Here is an 18,533-nt window from a genome sequence, read left to right on the forward strand (position 1 = left end):
AATATGACTTTAAGTCATGTTTTTAGTGTATTTTGGCACTGTGTATTTGCATGCATTGTGCCATAAACACTGCCCAAAATAAAATAAAAAGCTATCAAGTCAGTCTACGCTTTTTTATCAGTCATCTCATCAATTAGCTCCTCAAGCACTTACTCCCTTTAATTTTAGTATGTCAATGGCAATCACTTGCTTTTCTTTATTTATTTATTTTTAAATTTTATGCATCAAGAGGATTTTTATAATAAAGTACTTCATCAATTACAAAAATTTGGTTTTCAACATGCATGTAAGTAATTGATTAACAAACTCCGTAATATGAATCATCAAAATCAGGCAATTCCAAAAACTAATGCTTGAATTAATTGGTGGGCTTACAATTCATAAAAGATTAGTCACTCTTAAAGGATATCATGGTGCAACAGCAAGGTTTTATTCTTACTACATTAATTTCTGCGGCAAACTATTTGCTGTTTTTTTTTTCTTTTTTGTCTATTCCTAAAAGTTAACATCTAGGGGTTTAGATCTTTGCAGGGCCTTGGTTTTTAGCTCTGTTGGGTAGACAGCACGTAGCCACCACAGTCATAAGCTCAAAATCAGTGAGATAGGCATGGAACAATAGGAGTGCAGAGTGACAGGGTTGATCCATGAGCATTGTTGCAGCGAGAAATAGTCTGCTTCCCTGGAATAGCCGATTTTATATCAATATTATTCAACACAATGTTGCTGCAGCCAAAGTGATCACTGCAAACTAGATCAATGGCTATCTCATCAACCGAAGTTCCATACACATTTCTGAATGTCACGTCGCTAATCTCCACTTCTGACTGCATTCAATATTATCATTTGAATCACCATTACATACAAAGAATAGTTATCAAATTAACGTTTATAATTTTTTTGTACCTGTGCATTGGCATTCAGAGAATAAGGGTTGTAGTTTTGGTCAATAATGATAGGGTTTTGAGAATTTATAATTTGGATATTCTCATAAGAGATCTTCCTAGCATACCCTTTTCCACCCTACAATAGTAAAAAACAACAAAAACCTTCATTAATCACATTAAATATTAGTTAGTATAAGATTGATGTAATGATGTTTTCATTTCACTTTTTTACCTGCCATGTTTTGATTCTTGCTGCATTTTGGGTCCCTTTAAAAGTGCAATTCCTCACGTGTACTTCTTCGACTGTGTCAAAAGCTCCATTCTTTCCAAGGCTGCCAATGCTGCATACAATAACAAGCAGAGAAAGAGAAACCAATATTTGATCAGAAATTTCATCATGCCATGTAAAAACAGTAGGAATCTGAAGTTGAATGTTCTACAGCTAATTGATTTTTGTCTCTTCTTTATAAGCATGAAAGAAAATGGGAAACCAACGCACCTAATACCATGGCCTGGTCCACATGCAACACCAGAAATGGTAATATTTGATGACCCACCGTTGATAGCAATACAATCATCACCTAATGGAACAGAAGCAAATGCCAATCAGTTAAATTTAGTACCACCATTGAGATCAACTTAATTTAATGAAAAATTCATAAAAAAATATTTATAAATTATTTAATTTACCAGTTTCCATCACTGTGTTTAGGACTTCGATATTGCTTGAGGTAGAAATGTCAATACCATCAGTGTTTGGGCTATCTTCAGGTGCAGAAATAAGAAGATTATTGATTTTAACTCCCTTGCATCCACTTATGCTTATGTGATTTTTTTGACTATTAAGATGCCTCAAATTGCTTAGCTGAAGGCCATTGCAGTTGTAAAAGTGAAGAGCCTGCAACATCATCAAACGGTTTGCAATTTTGATTTTGGGACAGCTGAGTTAGTTAAAAAAAAAAAAAATGATTAATTCTAATTCATAATGCCTTGCAAATTGAGACTTTCTAAACTCCCAATCATGTTAAAGACGTATAGAAAGAAAGACAAAATATATAGCATTAATTCTTTTAATGTTACATATTTCATGACTACAAAATTTGCCTTTAGGCTTATTATTTCCTAATTAGTTTTAGCATAACACTATATTTTCCATAATATTTTCTCAGATTTGGGAAAGAGTCAACTTACAGTGGGTCGATCATCACAATGCTTCTGAAAAAAACAGGGATTGAAACCCAATGTTAGATTGATGAGTAGAAACTTAAAGAATAAAAAGGACAATTGATTAAAATCATTCTACATATATAGATGAAATGCTATTAAATAATTTGGACCTTGTCACTGCAAGCATTCCACCAAACACTTCCTTGGCCATCAATTTGTCCACCCCCGTTTATAACAAGACCATCTACAGTTTCAAAATGAATCCACTTCTCATTGTCAGTCCATGTTTTTAGGTTTGCTGATGCTGCAATAGTCCCACCAACCTGAAAAATAATAGGAACAATAACTAATATGCCTATTATTACATAAAGAATTTGAAGTTTGATTAGCATTTTTTCTAATAATTTATTTTCAAAAAATAAAAATAATATTCTTCTTATTTTTTCCCTTTTTGTCCCCTTTATATTCCCTTAACTTCGTTTTCCTTTTATAGGTTTTGACTTTTGAACCTAGTAATACATTGAGAAAATATGAAACATTTTCTTTATTATTCTAATGAATTATTTTGGGAGAATTATTTTAATGAATTTTGATACATAAAAAATAGTATATTGATTATAGGTATAATAAAAAGAGTAATATATCAACAAGAAATACATAAAATAAGTTCTCTAAAAATTAGAAAAAAAGAATCGGATTTTTTTATTAGAAATAAAATTTGAAAGAAAATAAAATTATATTTTTTTAATCAGATTTTCTTTATATATTAGAATAACAAAAAAATAAAATAAATCGACTTTTATAATTGGCTTTTCCTTTCCGTTTTTTCCCCCAATAAACCTAAATAATTAATTTGAGTTCAATGTTAAAAAAATAAATTGAAAAGTCATGTAAAATTGATAATACCTGCACAAGGACTTTGGTGGCCTTGCAAGGACCTTTGAACTGCACGGGATTCAGCAGGAATATCTTTCCTTTTGGTATAATGAGGCTTGTGATGCCATTTGCGTTACACACAGCCTCCCAAGCTTTTGAAAAAGCCTATCAGTTGCCACAAATTTATTTAGAAATGTGTCATTTCTATTAGAAGAAATTTTCTTTAATATTAGTTAATAAAAAAAATTGCATAAACATATTTTGGATTGAGAATTCTTTGTCTTAAAAGAAATCATTTTCTTTTAGATAATAATTTATGAAGTTGTAACCAAACTAAATAAATAGATGTCTGGTAGAAAATAAGAGTACAATAATATTGTAGTCTATCCTCTCATATAATAATGATTATCATTAATCAAACTAATAGTGGGATTCATCGTTCATGTGATAAGAGAAAGCGTAATATTATTGTACTTCATGAATACCCAATAATTTACCATCAAGTGAAAGAGGAACTATAAAAAAGACAAGGGAAAATATATATTCACACAAAACAAGAACAAACAAAAAAAAGTGATAAAAGTGGTACTTTGATTAAAAAGGGATGAGATGAAAAATCATACTTGTGTATCATCAGTTTTGCCATTTCCAACAGCACCATAAGAAATAACGTTAAAAACTTTGCCAAGATCATTACATAAGCATGGTGATGCAATCATGAAGATAAGAAGCAAAGTGAGGATTGCAACTTTCATCTTTAAAAGCTAAGACACAACAATTATAATAGAGTTGAAGAGAGAAAGAGAGGAAGTAAAATTGAATTGTAGTAAATCGAGGTATGGCAAAAGGAGGAGAAAGAGAAGTATATATATATAGGGTGGTAGCTGTGTACCATTAATGGAAATAAGTCATGCAATGGCCAAATGAATGGAATTTTTGCTTTTTGTTTGGGCAAGAAATCATTTACAGTTATTATTCACATCCCTTAAAATCTCATATACATTATTAGCATAAATAGATCCTGAATTTTCCATTGAGATTCCTATTTTACTCTTTGTTTATGTTTATGGTTAGAGAATAAATTTTATAAGAATGTGATGTAAACATAGGTGTTTATGCCCTCCAATAAAATGATGCCACATAAGTTTTTTTTTAATGATTTCACATAAAAGAGTATTGACTAACACGCATGATCACAATCCCCTTGAATGTATTCAAAAATATTAATAAATCAAAAATGGAAAAAATCAATCAATCAAAAATAACTACGTGCGTAAATCGGCAGCCGATTCTGCAAGACTAAAAGACTAGTGGGGTCATCATCGTTGATAGTAGAAAAGTTGAATCAAATCTCAAAACCAAAAAACATATATAAATTCTCACACATTCACATTGAAAGAAATGGAAATTTACATCGTTAACTCCGGCATAAAAAATGTCAATACCCAGCTGAGGTATTCAAGAATATGAGCTTCTAAAGGAAAGTCTTGAAGTCGGTGGTGACACAGCTAGAATCTGGGACTATATCTCATTCTTCAATTTTGTCAAATAAGAACATAAATTTCGTGGAAGTCTTTTCTTTATGGTAATCACTACTTATTGCTCCTAATTTGAAAGCCTCAACCACCACATCCGTGGTGGATCTGGGCGGAAATTCCAGATTCCGGTAACGTCGCCGGCTGCTTTTGGGCTCAGCGGAGTCATGGCGATGCTAGCAGCTTCTGACTACGGGAAGGATATTGGGTTTAGGTTTTTATTTACTGGTTATTTAATTAGATCAAAGTGTTTGAGAATCTGATCGTGTATGATTGTATTTAGATTCTTATTTTTAAAAGTCTGATGTGGCTAACTAGTATTTTTAACTAGTTTTGAACTCTTATGGTTACTACTTAAGTTGGATATTATATATCTTAAGTTTTTGAGGTGCTATTGAAAGTTAAGTGGCAGTTTAAGAAGTTAGCTGGTTTGCCATGGTTTGGCAGGATTATATATCTTATTAGGTAATGCACAAACGTTTCCTTGAAATTCAAGAATGTGAATATCGATCTAGTTTTTCATCATAATTTTTCTATCTTTTACCCCAACAAAGTTTTGAGTAATTTTAACTAAATATCTTAGTGCAACTGGATGCTGGAATCAAGCATTACCCCAACAAAGGAAAAAGAGAGAGAATTGCATTTTACCCTTTTTATGATCAACCTTGATTTGGTATTGAAATTTGAAATTGTTCTAATTTGGCAATTTATAAAAATCCATTAATACCTTAACCATGTATGTATATTAAATATTTTGTATTCTAAACCTAAACTTAATTAACAAGTTTGATTAAATTTAGGCTAAAATATGCTGCTCAAAAAAAGAAGAAGAAAAAAAGGGCTAAAATATAGTTTGACATTGATCTCCTGAATTTAAGATCACTTTGACAAAACAGTTCATCGTAGATTTAGTTATGTCAACTTTTTGTCATTATCTCTCTTTATTCGCATAAATGTTTAATTTACATAAATATTGTTCTTTTTAAGGTAGCGTGGTTTTATATACCCATTTTGCTAGGGTTGACCATTTTCTCATGATTTAGTTTAACACTTGGATCTGCTCTGAATAGGAAAGAATATCTCTTCGAGCTCAAATAATTGTAAGATTAAATCGAGGATATATTGTATGATTTTATGAAATAAGAAAATTATTTATAAATTGAAGTACATATATGTTAAGAAATCACATCTAACGTAGTGTATGATAAGAGGTGAGGTTTTTTTTTTGAACAAAAAAATGTGGGTTTTAAAGGCTTGGGAAGAATTAAAGTAAGGTTTTAGAATTATTCTAGACTTCTAGTTTCATACTTTAAATAATTATTCCTAAGATAGATATCTTTCTTAATTTACAATATTTAGTTAAAATTCTTTGACCGCCATAACTATCTATTAGAATTTTCCTAATGCAAACCTTTTGAAAATTAAAGTTTCCTTTTATATAAGTTATGTTTTTCTTCATTAAATTTTGATTCTAAATTAGAATCCCATTAAAGCTTTTACATAAATAGAGGTAACTAGATTTGTGAAATGTTTCAAAGAAATTGGCCATCAATACATTGAATTGTGATAGAGTTTCAACTTATAGCGTTCAGACGTTTAACCTATGGAGTTACAACCTCTCTAAAAAAGAACACACACACATTGAATTGTGCCTAAAATGGAAGACAGTACTTCAAATACGTATATCCTACAATATTGCCATTCTAAAAATTCAGTACATTTTTTTTTTTAGAAGAAAAAATTCAGTACTTTGTTATTCATCTCAATGAAAACCATCTTAAGCATAGGTTGGACTGTACTTTAGAAGTTGATAAGCATCATCTTTCACTGATTTTTTTTTTTTTTTTTTTTTTAAATTTTCCCAATGCAAATTTGTCATTTGAAAAGTCAAGTTTAATTCCTTTTGAGTCATGTCTTCATGTGTGACATATCTAATTTAGACAAATTCTCATCTAATTAAGTTTCATTTTGAATTATGAATCTGAGATTAAATTCAATAAGGACGGGATGTAAACCCGTTGGTTTACACCAGTCAATAAGGACACGCCACATCAGACTTTTACTTAAACTTATTGTAAAATCAATACATTCTAATATACCTAATAACATCTCAACAAACAAAAAAACAAGTCCTATTTCACGTTTCCCTAGAATTTCAATCCCTCTTAAGCTCCTATGTCTCCAGCCAATCCTCACCGGACCTTCGTTTGCCGCCGCACTACCTCACCGGACCTCCGTCCGCCACCGCACTACCTCGCTGGACCTACGTGATTTGTTCTTGTTCTCAATATTGATGGGTTTGGCTATATTTTGATTGTTTTGGCCATTGCTATATTTTGATATCTTCATGGTTTGGGTATGTCGCTATTTTGAAATAAGGACAGATATGGGTTTGATCCTAGTAGGGACGATTTTTTTATTTTTATTTTTTTGCTGTTTTGGTTCATGCTATTTTGGTTTTCCAACTTCATTAGTTGAGTTCTTCCATTCTTTTCATTCGTTGATGCATATATCAAAATTCAAATTGATAGACACAGGTTAAGGATTGACCTCTTAAGAAACTGCTCACAAGCTATTTGTCAAAATTCCTGACAGAAATATTTTTGTGACATGAAGACTTTGAAAGTGTATTGTTGGGATTAAACTTGCAATATATTTTCTAGTTTAATATCAGTCAAAAAATAGGCCAGTAAAGAAGCCAAATTTCTTAAATTGTTGAGATGACTTGAGCATGCCTCTTACCAAACTTGTCTAGCTAGTTGAGTAGCTTATCCTATTGTGAGTCTTTTATGGAGCTTAGATTAAAAGTATTTAGGACATGGACTCAAGATAGTTGGCCACGACATGGACCCATCCTTATTTTATTCTCTTTTTGTATTTGTCTCTTTAAGGTAGAAAGTATCTGATGAACTAACAAATGCATTAGCAGCAATTAAGTGTCCAGCTTCATCAATATGTTGGTATATAGTTCTTGACCTAGCATCTTCCCAAAAGAAATTTCCCATGCGCCCTCGTTCATCAACTTGAATTGCATATACAAAACCTGGATTTTTTAATTGACAATTAGTAAAATGGCTATACATTCTTTGTGCATCTCCATCTTGAAGTAATTTTCTTCTTTTATTACCCAAATAATTTTGAACATCAACCGCAACACAGCCAACTTTATAGTCACCACCAGATTTTTTACTCAACATTGACATTATCTTCCTTGTAGGTACACCTGACTAATTGAGTATATCTATAAGAGTTTTTTGGGCATGTGATATCACTCTATGTCCACGAAGCAAACTTGTACTCTTAAGACTAAGAAGTTCATGATTATGATTGTCCAGAAACTTAGTTACAATCCATGTTTCTTCTTTTTTATTTAATCTCATCATTGCTTTGCATCCCACTCTAGTTTTTGCAGGTTTTGAACCTTTTCTTTCTTTATCTTCATAACTTTTATGTCGAAACCCTTCCCTCCAACAAACGTATTCCACTCCAACCAATGATTTATCTTCTTTGGATAATTATCATTTATGATTTATTTGAATGCTAAAACATTTTTGCCTTGAGTATGCATTATAACATGCATAAGCATCTTTTGAGTCATCAAATACCATATCAAGACATGGTTCCAAAGGCCATTTAGATGCAAAATATTGTTTCAAATCATTTGTAGGCAAGTCTACATCATTTTGGTCTTCTACTATTTCCGGCTCAACATACACCACGTCTTCTACCAAATCATCACAATGAGAGATTATTTCAGGTTCTTCGTTGCTCACACTCATATTTGCAATTTGAGTAAATATTTGTTTTCAATATAACCTAGAAGAAATAAAAGAGAAGAAAAATTCATAAGAATAGTTGAAGAGACATTCAAGATTTGTTCAATTACAAAACCAAAATCTAAAACTTCCCTAATTTCCGAAACCATTTTTATTGCAAAACCAAAATCTAATTGGAAACTTTTCGACTCATAATAAAATTATCAAAACTGACTTGGTCCCTTACAAGAGGCACTCTTATTCAATGTACATATCAAAACTAACTCAATCCCTTACAAACTGATTAATGCTACCAGACACTTAATTGTTTTTGATTCATTTGTTATTTTACATGGTTGTAACTAATATTATTTCTTGGTATAAATTGATACTAATTGAATTACATCATTAGGCCTATTCAATTACACATTGAAAATTTATATTGATAAAGCTGGACACTTAATTACTGCTTGTGCATTTGTTACTTCATCAGATACTTTCTACATTAAAGAGACAAATAACAAAAAGAGAATAAAATAAGGATGGATCCATGTCATGGCCAACTATCTTGTGTCCATGTCCTAAATACTTTTAATCTAAGCTCCATAAAAGACTCACAATAGGATAAGCTGCTCAACTAGCTAGACAAGTTTGGTAAAAGGCATGCTCAAGTCATCTCAACAATTTAAGAAATTTGGCTTCTTTACTGGCCTATTTTTTGACTGAAATTAAACTAGAAAATATATTGCAGGTTTAATTTCAAAAATACACTTTCAAAGTCTTCATGTCACAAATCTTTCTATCAGGCATTTTGACAAACAGCTTGTAAGCAGTTTCTTAAGAGGTCAATCCTTAACCTATGTCTATCAATTTGAATTTCAATATATGCATCAATGAATGAAAAGAATGGAAGAACTCAAATAATGAATTTGGAAAACCAAAATAGCATGAACCAAAACAGCAAAAAAAAAAAAAAAAAAAAATCGTCCCTATTAGGATCAAACCCCATATCTGTCCTTATTTCAAAATAGCGACATACCCAAACCGTGAAGATATCAAAATATAGCAACGGCAAAATCAATCAAAATATAGCAAAACCCATCAATATTAAGAATAAGAACAAATCACCTAGGTTCGGTGAGATAGTGTAGTGGCGGACGGATGTTTGGTGAGGTAATGCAGTGGCAAACGGAGGTCCATTGAGGTAGTGCGGCAACAAATGGAGTTCCGATGAGGATTGGTTGGAGACACAGGAGTTGAAGAGGGATTGAGATTTTAGGGAAATGTGAAATAGGTTTTGTTTTTTTTGTTTGTTGAGATGTTATTAGGTGTATTAGGATGTATTGATTTTACAATGAATTTAAGTAAAAGTCTGATGTGGCATGTCCTTATTGGTTGGTGTAAACCAAAGGGTTTACTTATTGAATTTAATCTCTACGAACATAATTTATAGAACTCAAGATAGCAAGTGCTCAACTGTAGATCAATCCTAATTGCTTGAATGATACATGCATGTTTGTTGGAGACAATAGTGGGATTTGGCTATATATATATATAGAATGGCTAATAGATTCTCAAAAAAAGAAAAAAGAAAATAAAGAAGAAGAAAGGCTAATATAAAAAAGTCTATTCTATTTAATTCATTTTATTTAATGGAAATTTAACTATTACCATAAACGTCTAATTAATTTTGAATATTCATAAAAATCAATTATAGAAAGTATCCAATATAAAAGAAATAGCCTATTCTATTTAATTCATTTTATTTAATGAAAATTTAACTATTACCATAAATAATGTTTAATTTATTTTGGCTATTCCTAAAAATCAATTATAGAAAGTATTCTAAGATTAATCTTTGCTAATTTTTTTCAATAACAAGGATGAGAAAAAAAAAAAAAAAAACCTTGACCCGAGACCAACCTGAAACCTAACCCAACCATTGGCCTTTTGGGTTGGGTTGGGTTCATCTCTGGAATTTTCGGTTAAGTTGCGGGTGTCTTGAAAACTAACCCGACCCGACAAAAGCTCAGCCCTTAATCTATAGTCTCGATCAGTATTGCTCTAATAATATTCTCCTACTTTATTTGATTAATGAATTTCCAGTTTGACAATCACTACTTGTACAACCACATACAATTAAGAGACTATTAGAATTATGGTTACATGATTACATTCACTAGTTCTTAACAGCTTATACTATTGGGACAATTAGTAATTTATCTTAGTATCAGAGTTGGAGATCTTGAGTTAGATCTCTATCCCACTTTATCTCCCTTTTAAACAATTTGATCAAAATCCCACGTGTTAGACCCCATTTATTAAGAGAGAGTTTAGACCCACATGTGAGGGGTAGTCTAGTTTAAGATTTTGAAACAATCAGTAATTCATTAGAAATAAGGAAATGTTCACAAAGTGAAAATCTAATTGGGGAAAACACTCTAGGACCTAGCCTAACTCGTCAAATTAATCTACTTTGAAGAATTTGCGATACAAGTTAACTAACAAGACCTCCAGTATTCCAAGCTCCTACTACAACTATTGAACCAGACCATGTCTTCACAATAATCCAATGCTGCAAGTTAATCTCTAACTGCGAAACCAATTTCTTAGTTACTTCAAGGCTACTTGAAAATGTTGGTATTGTCTCTATGGTTTCAAATTAGTATGTCTAATACGCTCCAAATGATCTTGTTTTAGAACTCTCAATATCTAAAAGATGATTAATGGGAGAGGGTTGGAAGAAAAAGAAAGCTCATAAATGGTTTTTCTTTATTATATATATATATATATATATTTTTTTTTTTTTTTCTTTTTTTGGTTTTATGTTTTGTAGGTGTCGTCCTTATCACCTAGTTACGGCTGATATAAAGTTTTTATATAAGTAGGGTTTGAGCAAGAGGTATCTACAAAAATGAGTCTAGAACCAAATCTTAGAATTTTTGTAATAGGGTTTCGATTGACTGAGAGGCTACCAAGACTCTACCAAGAGTTTCTGTATGATATTCAATCTTGATGATCAAGCCTTCATAGTTCATTCTCGTATGCTCTAGCATATCATTCTTGCCCAATGAACGAAGTTTCAACCTTCAGTCTTCATTATCAATATTACACTATAATATCGAAACACAACAATACAAATGAATTTTCATGAAATTAGCCAACACTTAAAAACCCTAACAAATTTCCCCTTTAACAATTCCATGAAAGAACAACCTAATACACACTCAAGTACTAAAATGTAAGCATTGAAACACAGAAAACTCAGCTTACACCTAGACTAGAGACGAAGTCGAAAGAACCAACTTCAACCTGTACGTCTTTCCTTAGAAACATGAACAAACTCATCAAATGCATGAGAGGCAGATAGTGTAAAAAGAAATATAGCTACCAAGTATATCAATAGGTTGTTGCACTAAAAACCACAATGATCAATCAACCAAGAAGATGATTATCTGAACACAAGTTAATCAATAGAGAGCTTAGTACCAAAAAAAACCTTAACATCTCACCAAAAAAAAGGATTAACAATTAATGTCTAGAGATTACATCAATGTATTAAAATATAAGAAGAAATCTCTAACATCTAAATAATTAATGTCCCCCCTCTACAATTTATCTACTACCCCACAAATGGTATATATGAAATAAAACTAACCATAACTCTCTGCAATTGCTCTTTCTCCCCCAAAGGTAGTGCCAAAAAGAACATCAAAAAATTTTTGCCAACTTTTGTCACAAAGTGCCAAGTGAAGTCGTCACCGTCTTGTACACACATAAACTCATTAAACTCAGCAGCAATGCTCTCTTGGCCCTGTAAAATTTTTTGTAAAAGAGGAATAATATCATATGGGGATGCAGGCATTAATGTCGTTACTATTGTTCCTAATAAGTTTGTAACGTTTCCAATAATTTTTTTTGTAAAAGCATAAAGGTCCTCACAAACAATTTCATTGACAACTATTATTGTCACTAAAAATTAGTAGTTAATTTGAAATTTGCAATTAACAAAATGTGAAAACATAAAGGCCCCACAAATAATTGTTAATGATGATTGCATCCCCTCACTAAAAATAAATCGTTCACTTTTCTCATTGTTTGGTAATATATTTGTAAGGGTAGATTTGTTCAATAACAAACGTGAATTGCCCACATATATTAACTATTTACGAATGTATGGTCGATAACTCACTTTTAGCAGCAAGAGCAAATATAACGACTTTCGAGAGTCATATGCCCTCGCTAATAAACTTGTGTGATGATATTTGATATTTTGCAAGGGCGTTTTACTCTCACGTATAGACTTTTTTCTTGTAATGATGGTAGAAAACTGTCTTCCTAATTAAACATTGATATTATTAATATCAATGTTTCTTAAAAAAAAAAAAAAAAAAAAAAACATTGATATTATAATATTTTATTAATATCTCTTTCTTTTGTTTTCAAGTAAAAACTTGATAGGATTTGAATTTGCAATGAATTTATTATATATTCATCATAGATTTTAGTTAAATGAGTATGAAATTCTAATTTGTATTTGCGTGGGATTAGTGTGTACATACATACATAAAATGTAAATCCTTACGCTTTGGATGTGATTTTTCTTAACATATATGTATTCTATTTATAACTGATTTTCATATTTCATAAAATTATACAATATATATCCTCCGTTCAATCTTACAATTTGATCTTTGAAGATCTTCTTTCCGATCCATAGCAGATCCAAGCATTAAGAACCTTGAGCTAAACGATGGGAAACAGAGCCGTGGAAAAATGCATAAAAATCACGGTTCGTTTTTTTTTAAAAAAAAAAAAAAAAAAAAAAAAAAATCATTTATAATCAAAATATGCGAAAAAAGAGAAGTTATGAAAAAAAGGTGACCAAAAAAAAAAAAAACCTGTGATGAACTGTTTTGCCAAAGTAATGTAAACTTCAGGAGATCAAACTTTATTTTAGCCTAAATTTAATATTTAATGGCTCATGTAATAAAATGATATATTTTTTCTTTTTATGCGTCATAAAATTATTATCATTTAATTAAATTAATATTATTTTACTTGAAACAAATAATATATTAATTAATAATTATCATTTAAATCCCAGGAATTTTTACATATTATTGTTAGAGATATATTAATCCATTAGCATAGGTCACAACCTATTAGAAATATATTAGCCCATTAGCATAGGCCAATGCAAGACCATTGCCTTCCTCAAACTACTATCACAGAACCAAACTTCATTCAAGGGATCTTCTTAATCTTATCAAATCTCAAGATTTCATCAAGTTTCCATCTTGAGTTTGAGAGGAGGTGTTAGAGATATATTAGCCCATTAAAATTAGGCTTGGGCCTATTCTAATGGGCTAGTTTTCTCAATCAATGTTAGTAATTGGGCTTCCACTATTACAACAAACAGTATATTTGGGCTTAGTTGATTAATGTTAAAACAGAAAATACAAAAGCTCCAGCAAGATAAAACTGCGGTATATTTAGAGGAGAAACTCAGAAATTAGTTGAAGTAGTAAAAATTTACCAAACAATATATGATCAACAGCTCTGATTAACACAAATTAAATAGAAAAAAAATCCACAACTAATTAAAAGACACAAATATTTGCAAAATACAACTCAAAACCAAACTTCAATTAATTAACCAACGAATAACCACTTGATCAAATTCCACACAGCGAGTGTGTACATTTATTACATGAACATCATACTCTCAATAATGCACAGTTGAAAAAGATGGGTAATTAGTCAAACTATACATGTTCTTGAGGACCCTGTGGTGGGAACTTAATTGGTCCCGCAGGTACTCCTCCTTGATTGCCCCATTGGTACTGAGGTTGAGGTTGTCCCATAGCTATCCCTCCTTGATTAGGGCTGCCTGCTTGGAACTGAGGTTGTCCCGTAGGACTGTCCTTTCCTTGAGTTAAAATATAAGCAAAAAGACCACAAACCACACTTGCAAGGGACATAATGGCACCACCAGCAAAGATTCCAGGCTTCACAACATAGCATTGGAAGTAGTTATCACCTTGTATGGTAGTCTGTTGAGAGTTATTGTATGCAGAACCAAGCACCAACAAAATAGCCGCTATGACAACTGAGAACCTGTTCGATTGTGAAATAGACTAAATCAATTGAAAAACTAATTCGCTAGGGATATGCAAACTGATAAATTAAGCTAACCAAAGTTATTGGAGTGCAGAGTGAAATCTAATTTTTGCTAAAAGGAGAAGGGAGAAATGGAGATTAAATGAAACATTCAACCATGCACCTCATTTGTTATAAATTACCAAGTTTCCTAAAATATTAGGTTATTAGAAAATGATGAATTTAATTATCATGGTGGTGGATTGGACTTGGAACTTTTGGGTTTATGTTATGCCCAGAACCAATCAGCTCATCACCGCCCAAGCACATGTAAAAATTCTATTTCAATTATTCATATTTTAGTAAAATGCAATATAAATGAAAAAAAAATGTTATAAAAAAGAGGAAACATGACCCCATAGCAAATTGATTTATATTTATATAGATCCGGTTGTATTATTATTGATACGATGGCACCGCAGAAATATGTGCTTCTTGTTAATAATTACCTGTAATATTCTAAGTATGTTTCTGTTTTTGAATATTATTTTATATATTTGATATTTCTCTTAAACTTTCCGTGCTTCTTGTTAATCTTTTTAATCAAAAATCAATATGGTATTTAGGATTATTGTGAAAACATTGTGCACGTAACAATACTAGATGCCAGATCTTCAGTTGAAAAAAGCTTTTAATTCAGACAATAATAGTCCTCATTAACAATAAGATCTCAATAGATAAGAGAGAAACAATCAAACTATAATGAGTTTTGAACTACTCTCTCAGCAAGTAGGGAAATTAATGAAACTTACCAGGAAAAGGAAAAGCAGGCCTGAGCTGCGGTCCAATTAGAGGTAGTAGGAAGAGAACCTCTTTTGCAACAACAAATACAACCAGTTGCAACAGTAATAATTATTTGAGACAAAATAATAGCCAATAATGCAACTATACCAAGAGCCGTAGCTGGACTCGAAGGGTATATACAATTGAGCCCATCAAACAACACCTGATCCATCTGGAGGAAAAAAAAAAAACGTAATGTGTAACCTTTTAGCAATGCTTTCATAATGAAATTAAGACCAGTTCATGATGTTGACAAAGCATGATCATAATTATGCTCCCAAAAAATCTAAAGATGACATAAAATTGAATTAATCAATGGCCCCCTTGACTTTAAAAAATTGTACTCCATTTATATAGATGATTATAGTATTTTTTTTTTTTTCCTCTTGTTACTCTCATGTCATATTTATCTCATTAAATCAAAGTATATGTTCCTAAAAATAAACAACTAAATCTCTTTAATAGTTTCTCAAAAAAAAAAAAAAAAATCTCTTTAATGGAAACCTTCTTTCTTTTATAAAAATAAAACCCTTTTTTTTTTTTTTTTTTTTTTTTTTTTTTTTTGCATTTAGAGAAATAGAAATGGCAAAAAATTAGATTTTATTAGTTTTATTTTTAGAAGAAATAAAATTTAGGGATCTTGTGGTTAGGAGTTAAAGATCTTTATTGTATTGTCATCATGTCATGCATGTGTGAAAAATGAGGTTTTTCCATAATTTTTGTTATTATTATATTTTTCTTATATATATTGACATGTATAGTTTTAGGCATGTAAAGTGATGTTTATTATTTAATATTAATTAAATTTTATATGCTTAGTAATTTTTTAAAATATAAATATATAATTTCTATAAATTATTTAGTAAAAAATATTTATTTAAATTTTTTTGAAGAATATTAATCGCGGATCCATATTATTTAAAAGATTGTACATAGTTTACGAATTGATTTAATAAAAGCAATGGAGTTTTGAAAACAATAATTTGATGTAAAATAATATATGTTAAATTATGTTAAAACATTTTGTAAATTACAGTTTAGTCTATAATTTAATTAAAATTTTAAAAAATAACCATAAAATAATGATGGTTTTCAACTTAGACTAAGTTTGGTCTCAAAAGAACTCTCTATCGTCCCAAACATCAAAAATTCAAACTTAAGCACTAAAATTCATCATCCTTTTCACGCCTCATGTAAGTCTTAGGGGGGATTGCATGTACATATACCAGTAATGTCCCCCCCTCACTCCCACTATTTTAATTTATTATATATGTTGCTCTCACATATACGGCTAAAAATATTCTTTAGTAAAACTACACAATGTGAGGGCAAGTGTTACTGTATATTTGCCCACGATACATTGTTACTCCATTTCTCGTACAATATAAGCTTTTTTGGTTAGGTAATGAATGAAATTCTCTCTAAGTTTAGTTTTTTTGGTCAAAGATCTTGTAGTTGAATTGACACATCCCCATGTACAAAGTGTTTGAGGGTTTAGGAGAAGAAATTGTTTGAATTGCGGGGTTAGCAGCATATTATAATTATTATTATTTTTTTTAAAGTTTAGTTTTAAAAATATATATATATATATATATATTTATATATATCCTCTCTTTTCTTTTATCCATTCTTTTCTACTTCTACTTTCAACTTGCTTTCTCACACGCTACTATTTTTATTTGAATGTCAATGTTTGACTTAACACAAGTTTAAGAACCTATTCCTAGCCACATAGAAGTACATAAATTTGACATAATTGAAATAGACATTTTTGAGGCTTTGGTTTTGAAGATAGACGTAATTAAATAAAGAAGTCATTCTAACTTTCTAAGTGTAACTAATGACTTTGAACCAAAGGAATCCACGAGATTGCACCATGATCAGTCTTGATGTAAGCATAATTCATGTACAAAGTGTTTGAGGGTTTAGGAGGGGAAATTGTTCGAATTGCGGGATTAGCAGTATATTGTAATTATCTTTCAAAAAAAAAGTTTAGTTTAAAAAAAAATATATATATATATATATATATTTTATATCCTCTCTTTTCTTTTATCCATTCTTTTCTACTTCTACTTTCAACTTGCTTTCTCACACGCTACTATTTTTATTTGAATGCCAATGTTTGACTTAACACAAGTTTGAGAACCTATTTCTAGCCACATAGAAGTACATAAATTTGACATAATTGAAATAGACATTTTTGAGGCTTTGGTTTTGGAGATAGACGTAATTAAATAAAGAAGTCATTCTAACTTTCTAAGTGTAACTAATGACTTTGAACCAAAGGAATCCACGAGATTGCACCATGATCAGTCTTGATGTAAGCATAATTCATGAAAATAGGTGCATGCATGTATGTCTACTGAGAGATAACAGGACATGCATGTCAGTTGCCACTGTAAACATGGTAGAGCCCTAACAAGATAAGTGCAAGTCTACATTTGATGACAGAATCTTTAATTCCATCTCAGTGAAAAGTTTATAACAAAAAATTGCACAAGTGGATCAGCGTTTCTCATTGATCACACAGTGAAGCAGAGCCCTTAATGAGATACGGAGAAAGCAAGATGATAAAGATAAAAAGAAACAAAACAACAGTCTTAAATGAACCCATTAAAGGAAAAAAGAAAAAGAAAAAAGAACTAATTATCAAAACCCACTTATATTTTTGCTTACCTTAATCCTTGTAACCTCAGCAACAAAACCAAGAATCACTGCTAAGAGCCCAAAGAAACCCGCAACAACGGATATCACTACAACCTTGGTCTCCATTGTCTCTCTTTTTGTTTCCTTTCTCTCCTTCAATATAGATGTGCTAAATATTTTTGCCTCTTAGTGTGAGAGAATTAGTGGTGAGTTGTGACTTGTGATTCTTATGAAATTATGATGTCCTATATATTGAGGACAGAATTGAATGGCAATATAGTGATAATCCTGAAATGTTCAGGACGAATCTGGAATAGGGAATAATATGTGATGTTCAAGGCAATTTCCTAGTCTCTTTTACAATTGGGACTGAGATTCCCAGTGTATGAACATTCCCTTAAAATGACACTTCCTGTTTATTTAATCAAAGCTTATGTCAAGGCCAGCAACTCATCTGTATGTGTCTGACTTTTAGAAAAAAACAAAATTATCAACCTGTATGACGGTTTCGTTTTTAAAATTTTTAATGTATAATTGTAATCATACTATGACTTTATATGGAACTTGAATTTAAAGTACTTGAGTTAAGGTACTTGCGTCCTGTCAACACAAAATTCAAGCATCCAGACCTCGAGTTCAAGGTGGCATTTTTAATTAAAAAAATTTCAGCTCAGACACTGCTACAGTGACAAATTCTAGTGGAATTCGAGTACCATGGAAAACTC

The 18,533-nt window shown here is 30.9% G+C and overlaps 1 protein-coding gene across 1 annotated transcript; it reads right to left on the reverse strand.

Moving 5' to 3' along the window:
• Window positions 1-569: 569 nt before the first annotated feature.
• LOC115961468 (probable polygalacturonase At3g15720) lies at window positions 570-17,934 on the reverse strand. Its single transcript, XM_031080448.1, has 13 exons — window positions 17,839-17,934; window positions 15,132-15,334; window positions 13,992-14,337; window positions 11,876-12,031; window positions 3,551-3,691; window positions 2,958-3,092; window positions 2,222-2,374; window positions 2,076-2,096; window positions 1,575-1,782; window positions 1,384-1,465; window positions 1,117-1,225; window positions 904-1,020; window positions 570-824 (listed from the first exon to the last, which is right to left on the reverse strand). The coding sequence occupies exons 1-13, from the start codon at window positions 17,932-17,934 to the stop codon at window positions 594-596; spliced, it is 1,998 nt and encodes a 665-aa protein (XP_030936308.1). The 3' UTR covers window positions 570-593.
• Between the last annotated feature and the right edge of the window lie 599 nt (window positions 17,935-18,533).

The sequence above is a fragment of the Quercus lobata genome, chromosome 9 (assembly GCF_001633185.2).
Source record: "Quercus lobata isolate SW786 chromosome 9, ValleyOak3.0 Primary Assembly, whole genome shotgun sequence".
Classification (NCBI taxonomy): domain Eukaryota; kingdom Viridiplantae; phylum Streptophyta; class Magnoliopsida; order Fagales; family Fagaceae; genus Quercus; species Quercus lobata.

Coding starts and splice junctions, on each gene's coding strand:
- LOC115961468 (XM_031080448.1), bottom strand. CDS start 17,934: ATGGAGACCAAGGTTGTAGTGATATCCGTTGTTGCGGGTTTCTTTGGG. Junction 14,338..15,131: donor GCCTGCTTTTCCTTTTCCTG/GTAAGTTTCATT, acceptor ACAATCGAACAG/GTTCTCAGTTGTCATAGCGG. Junction 1,783..2,075: donor ATTGTGATGATCGACCCACT/GTAAGTTGACTC, acceptor ATGATGTTGCAG/GCTCTTCACTTTTACAACTG.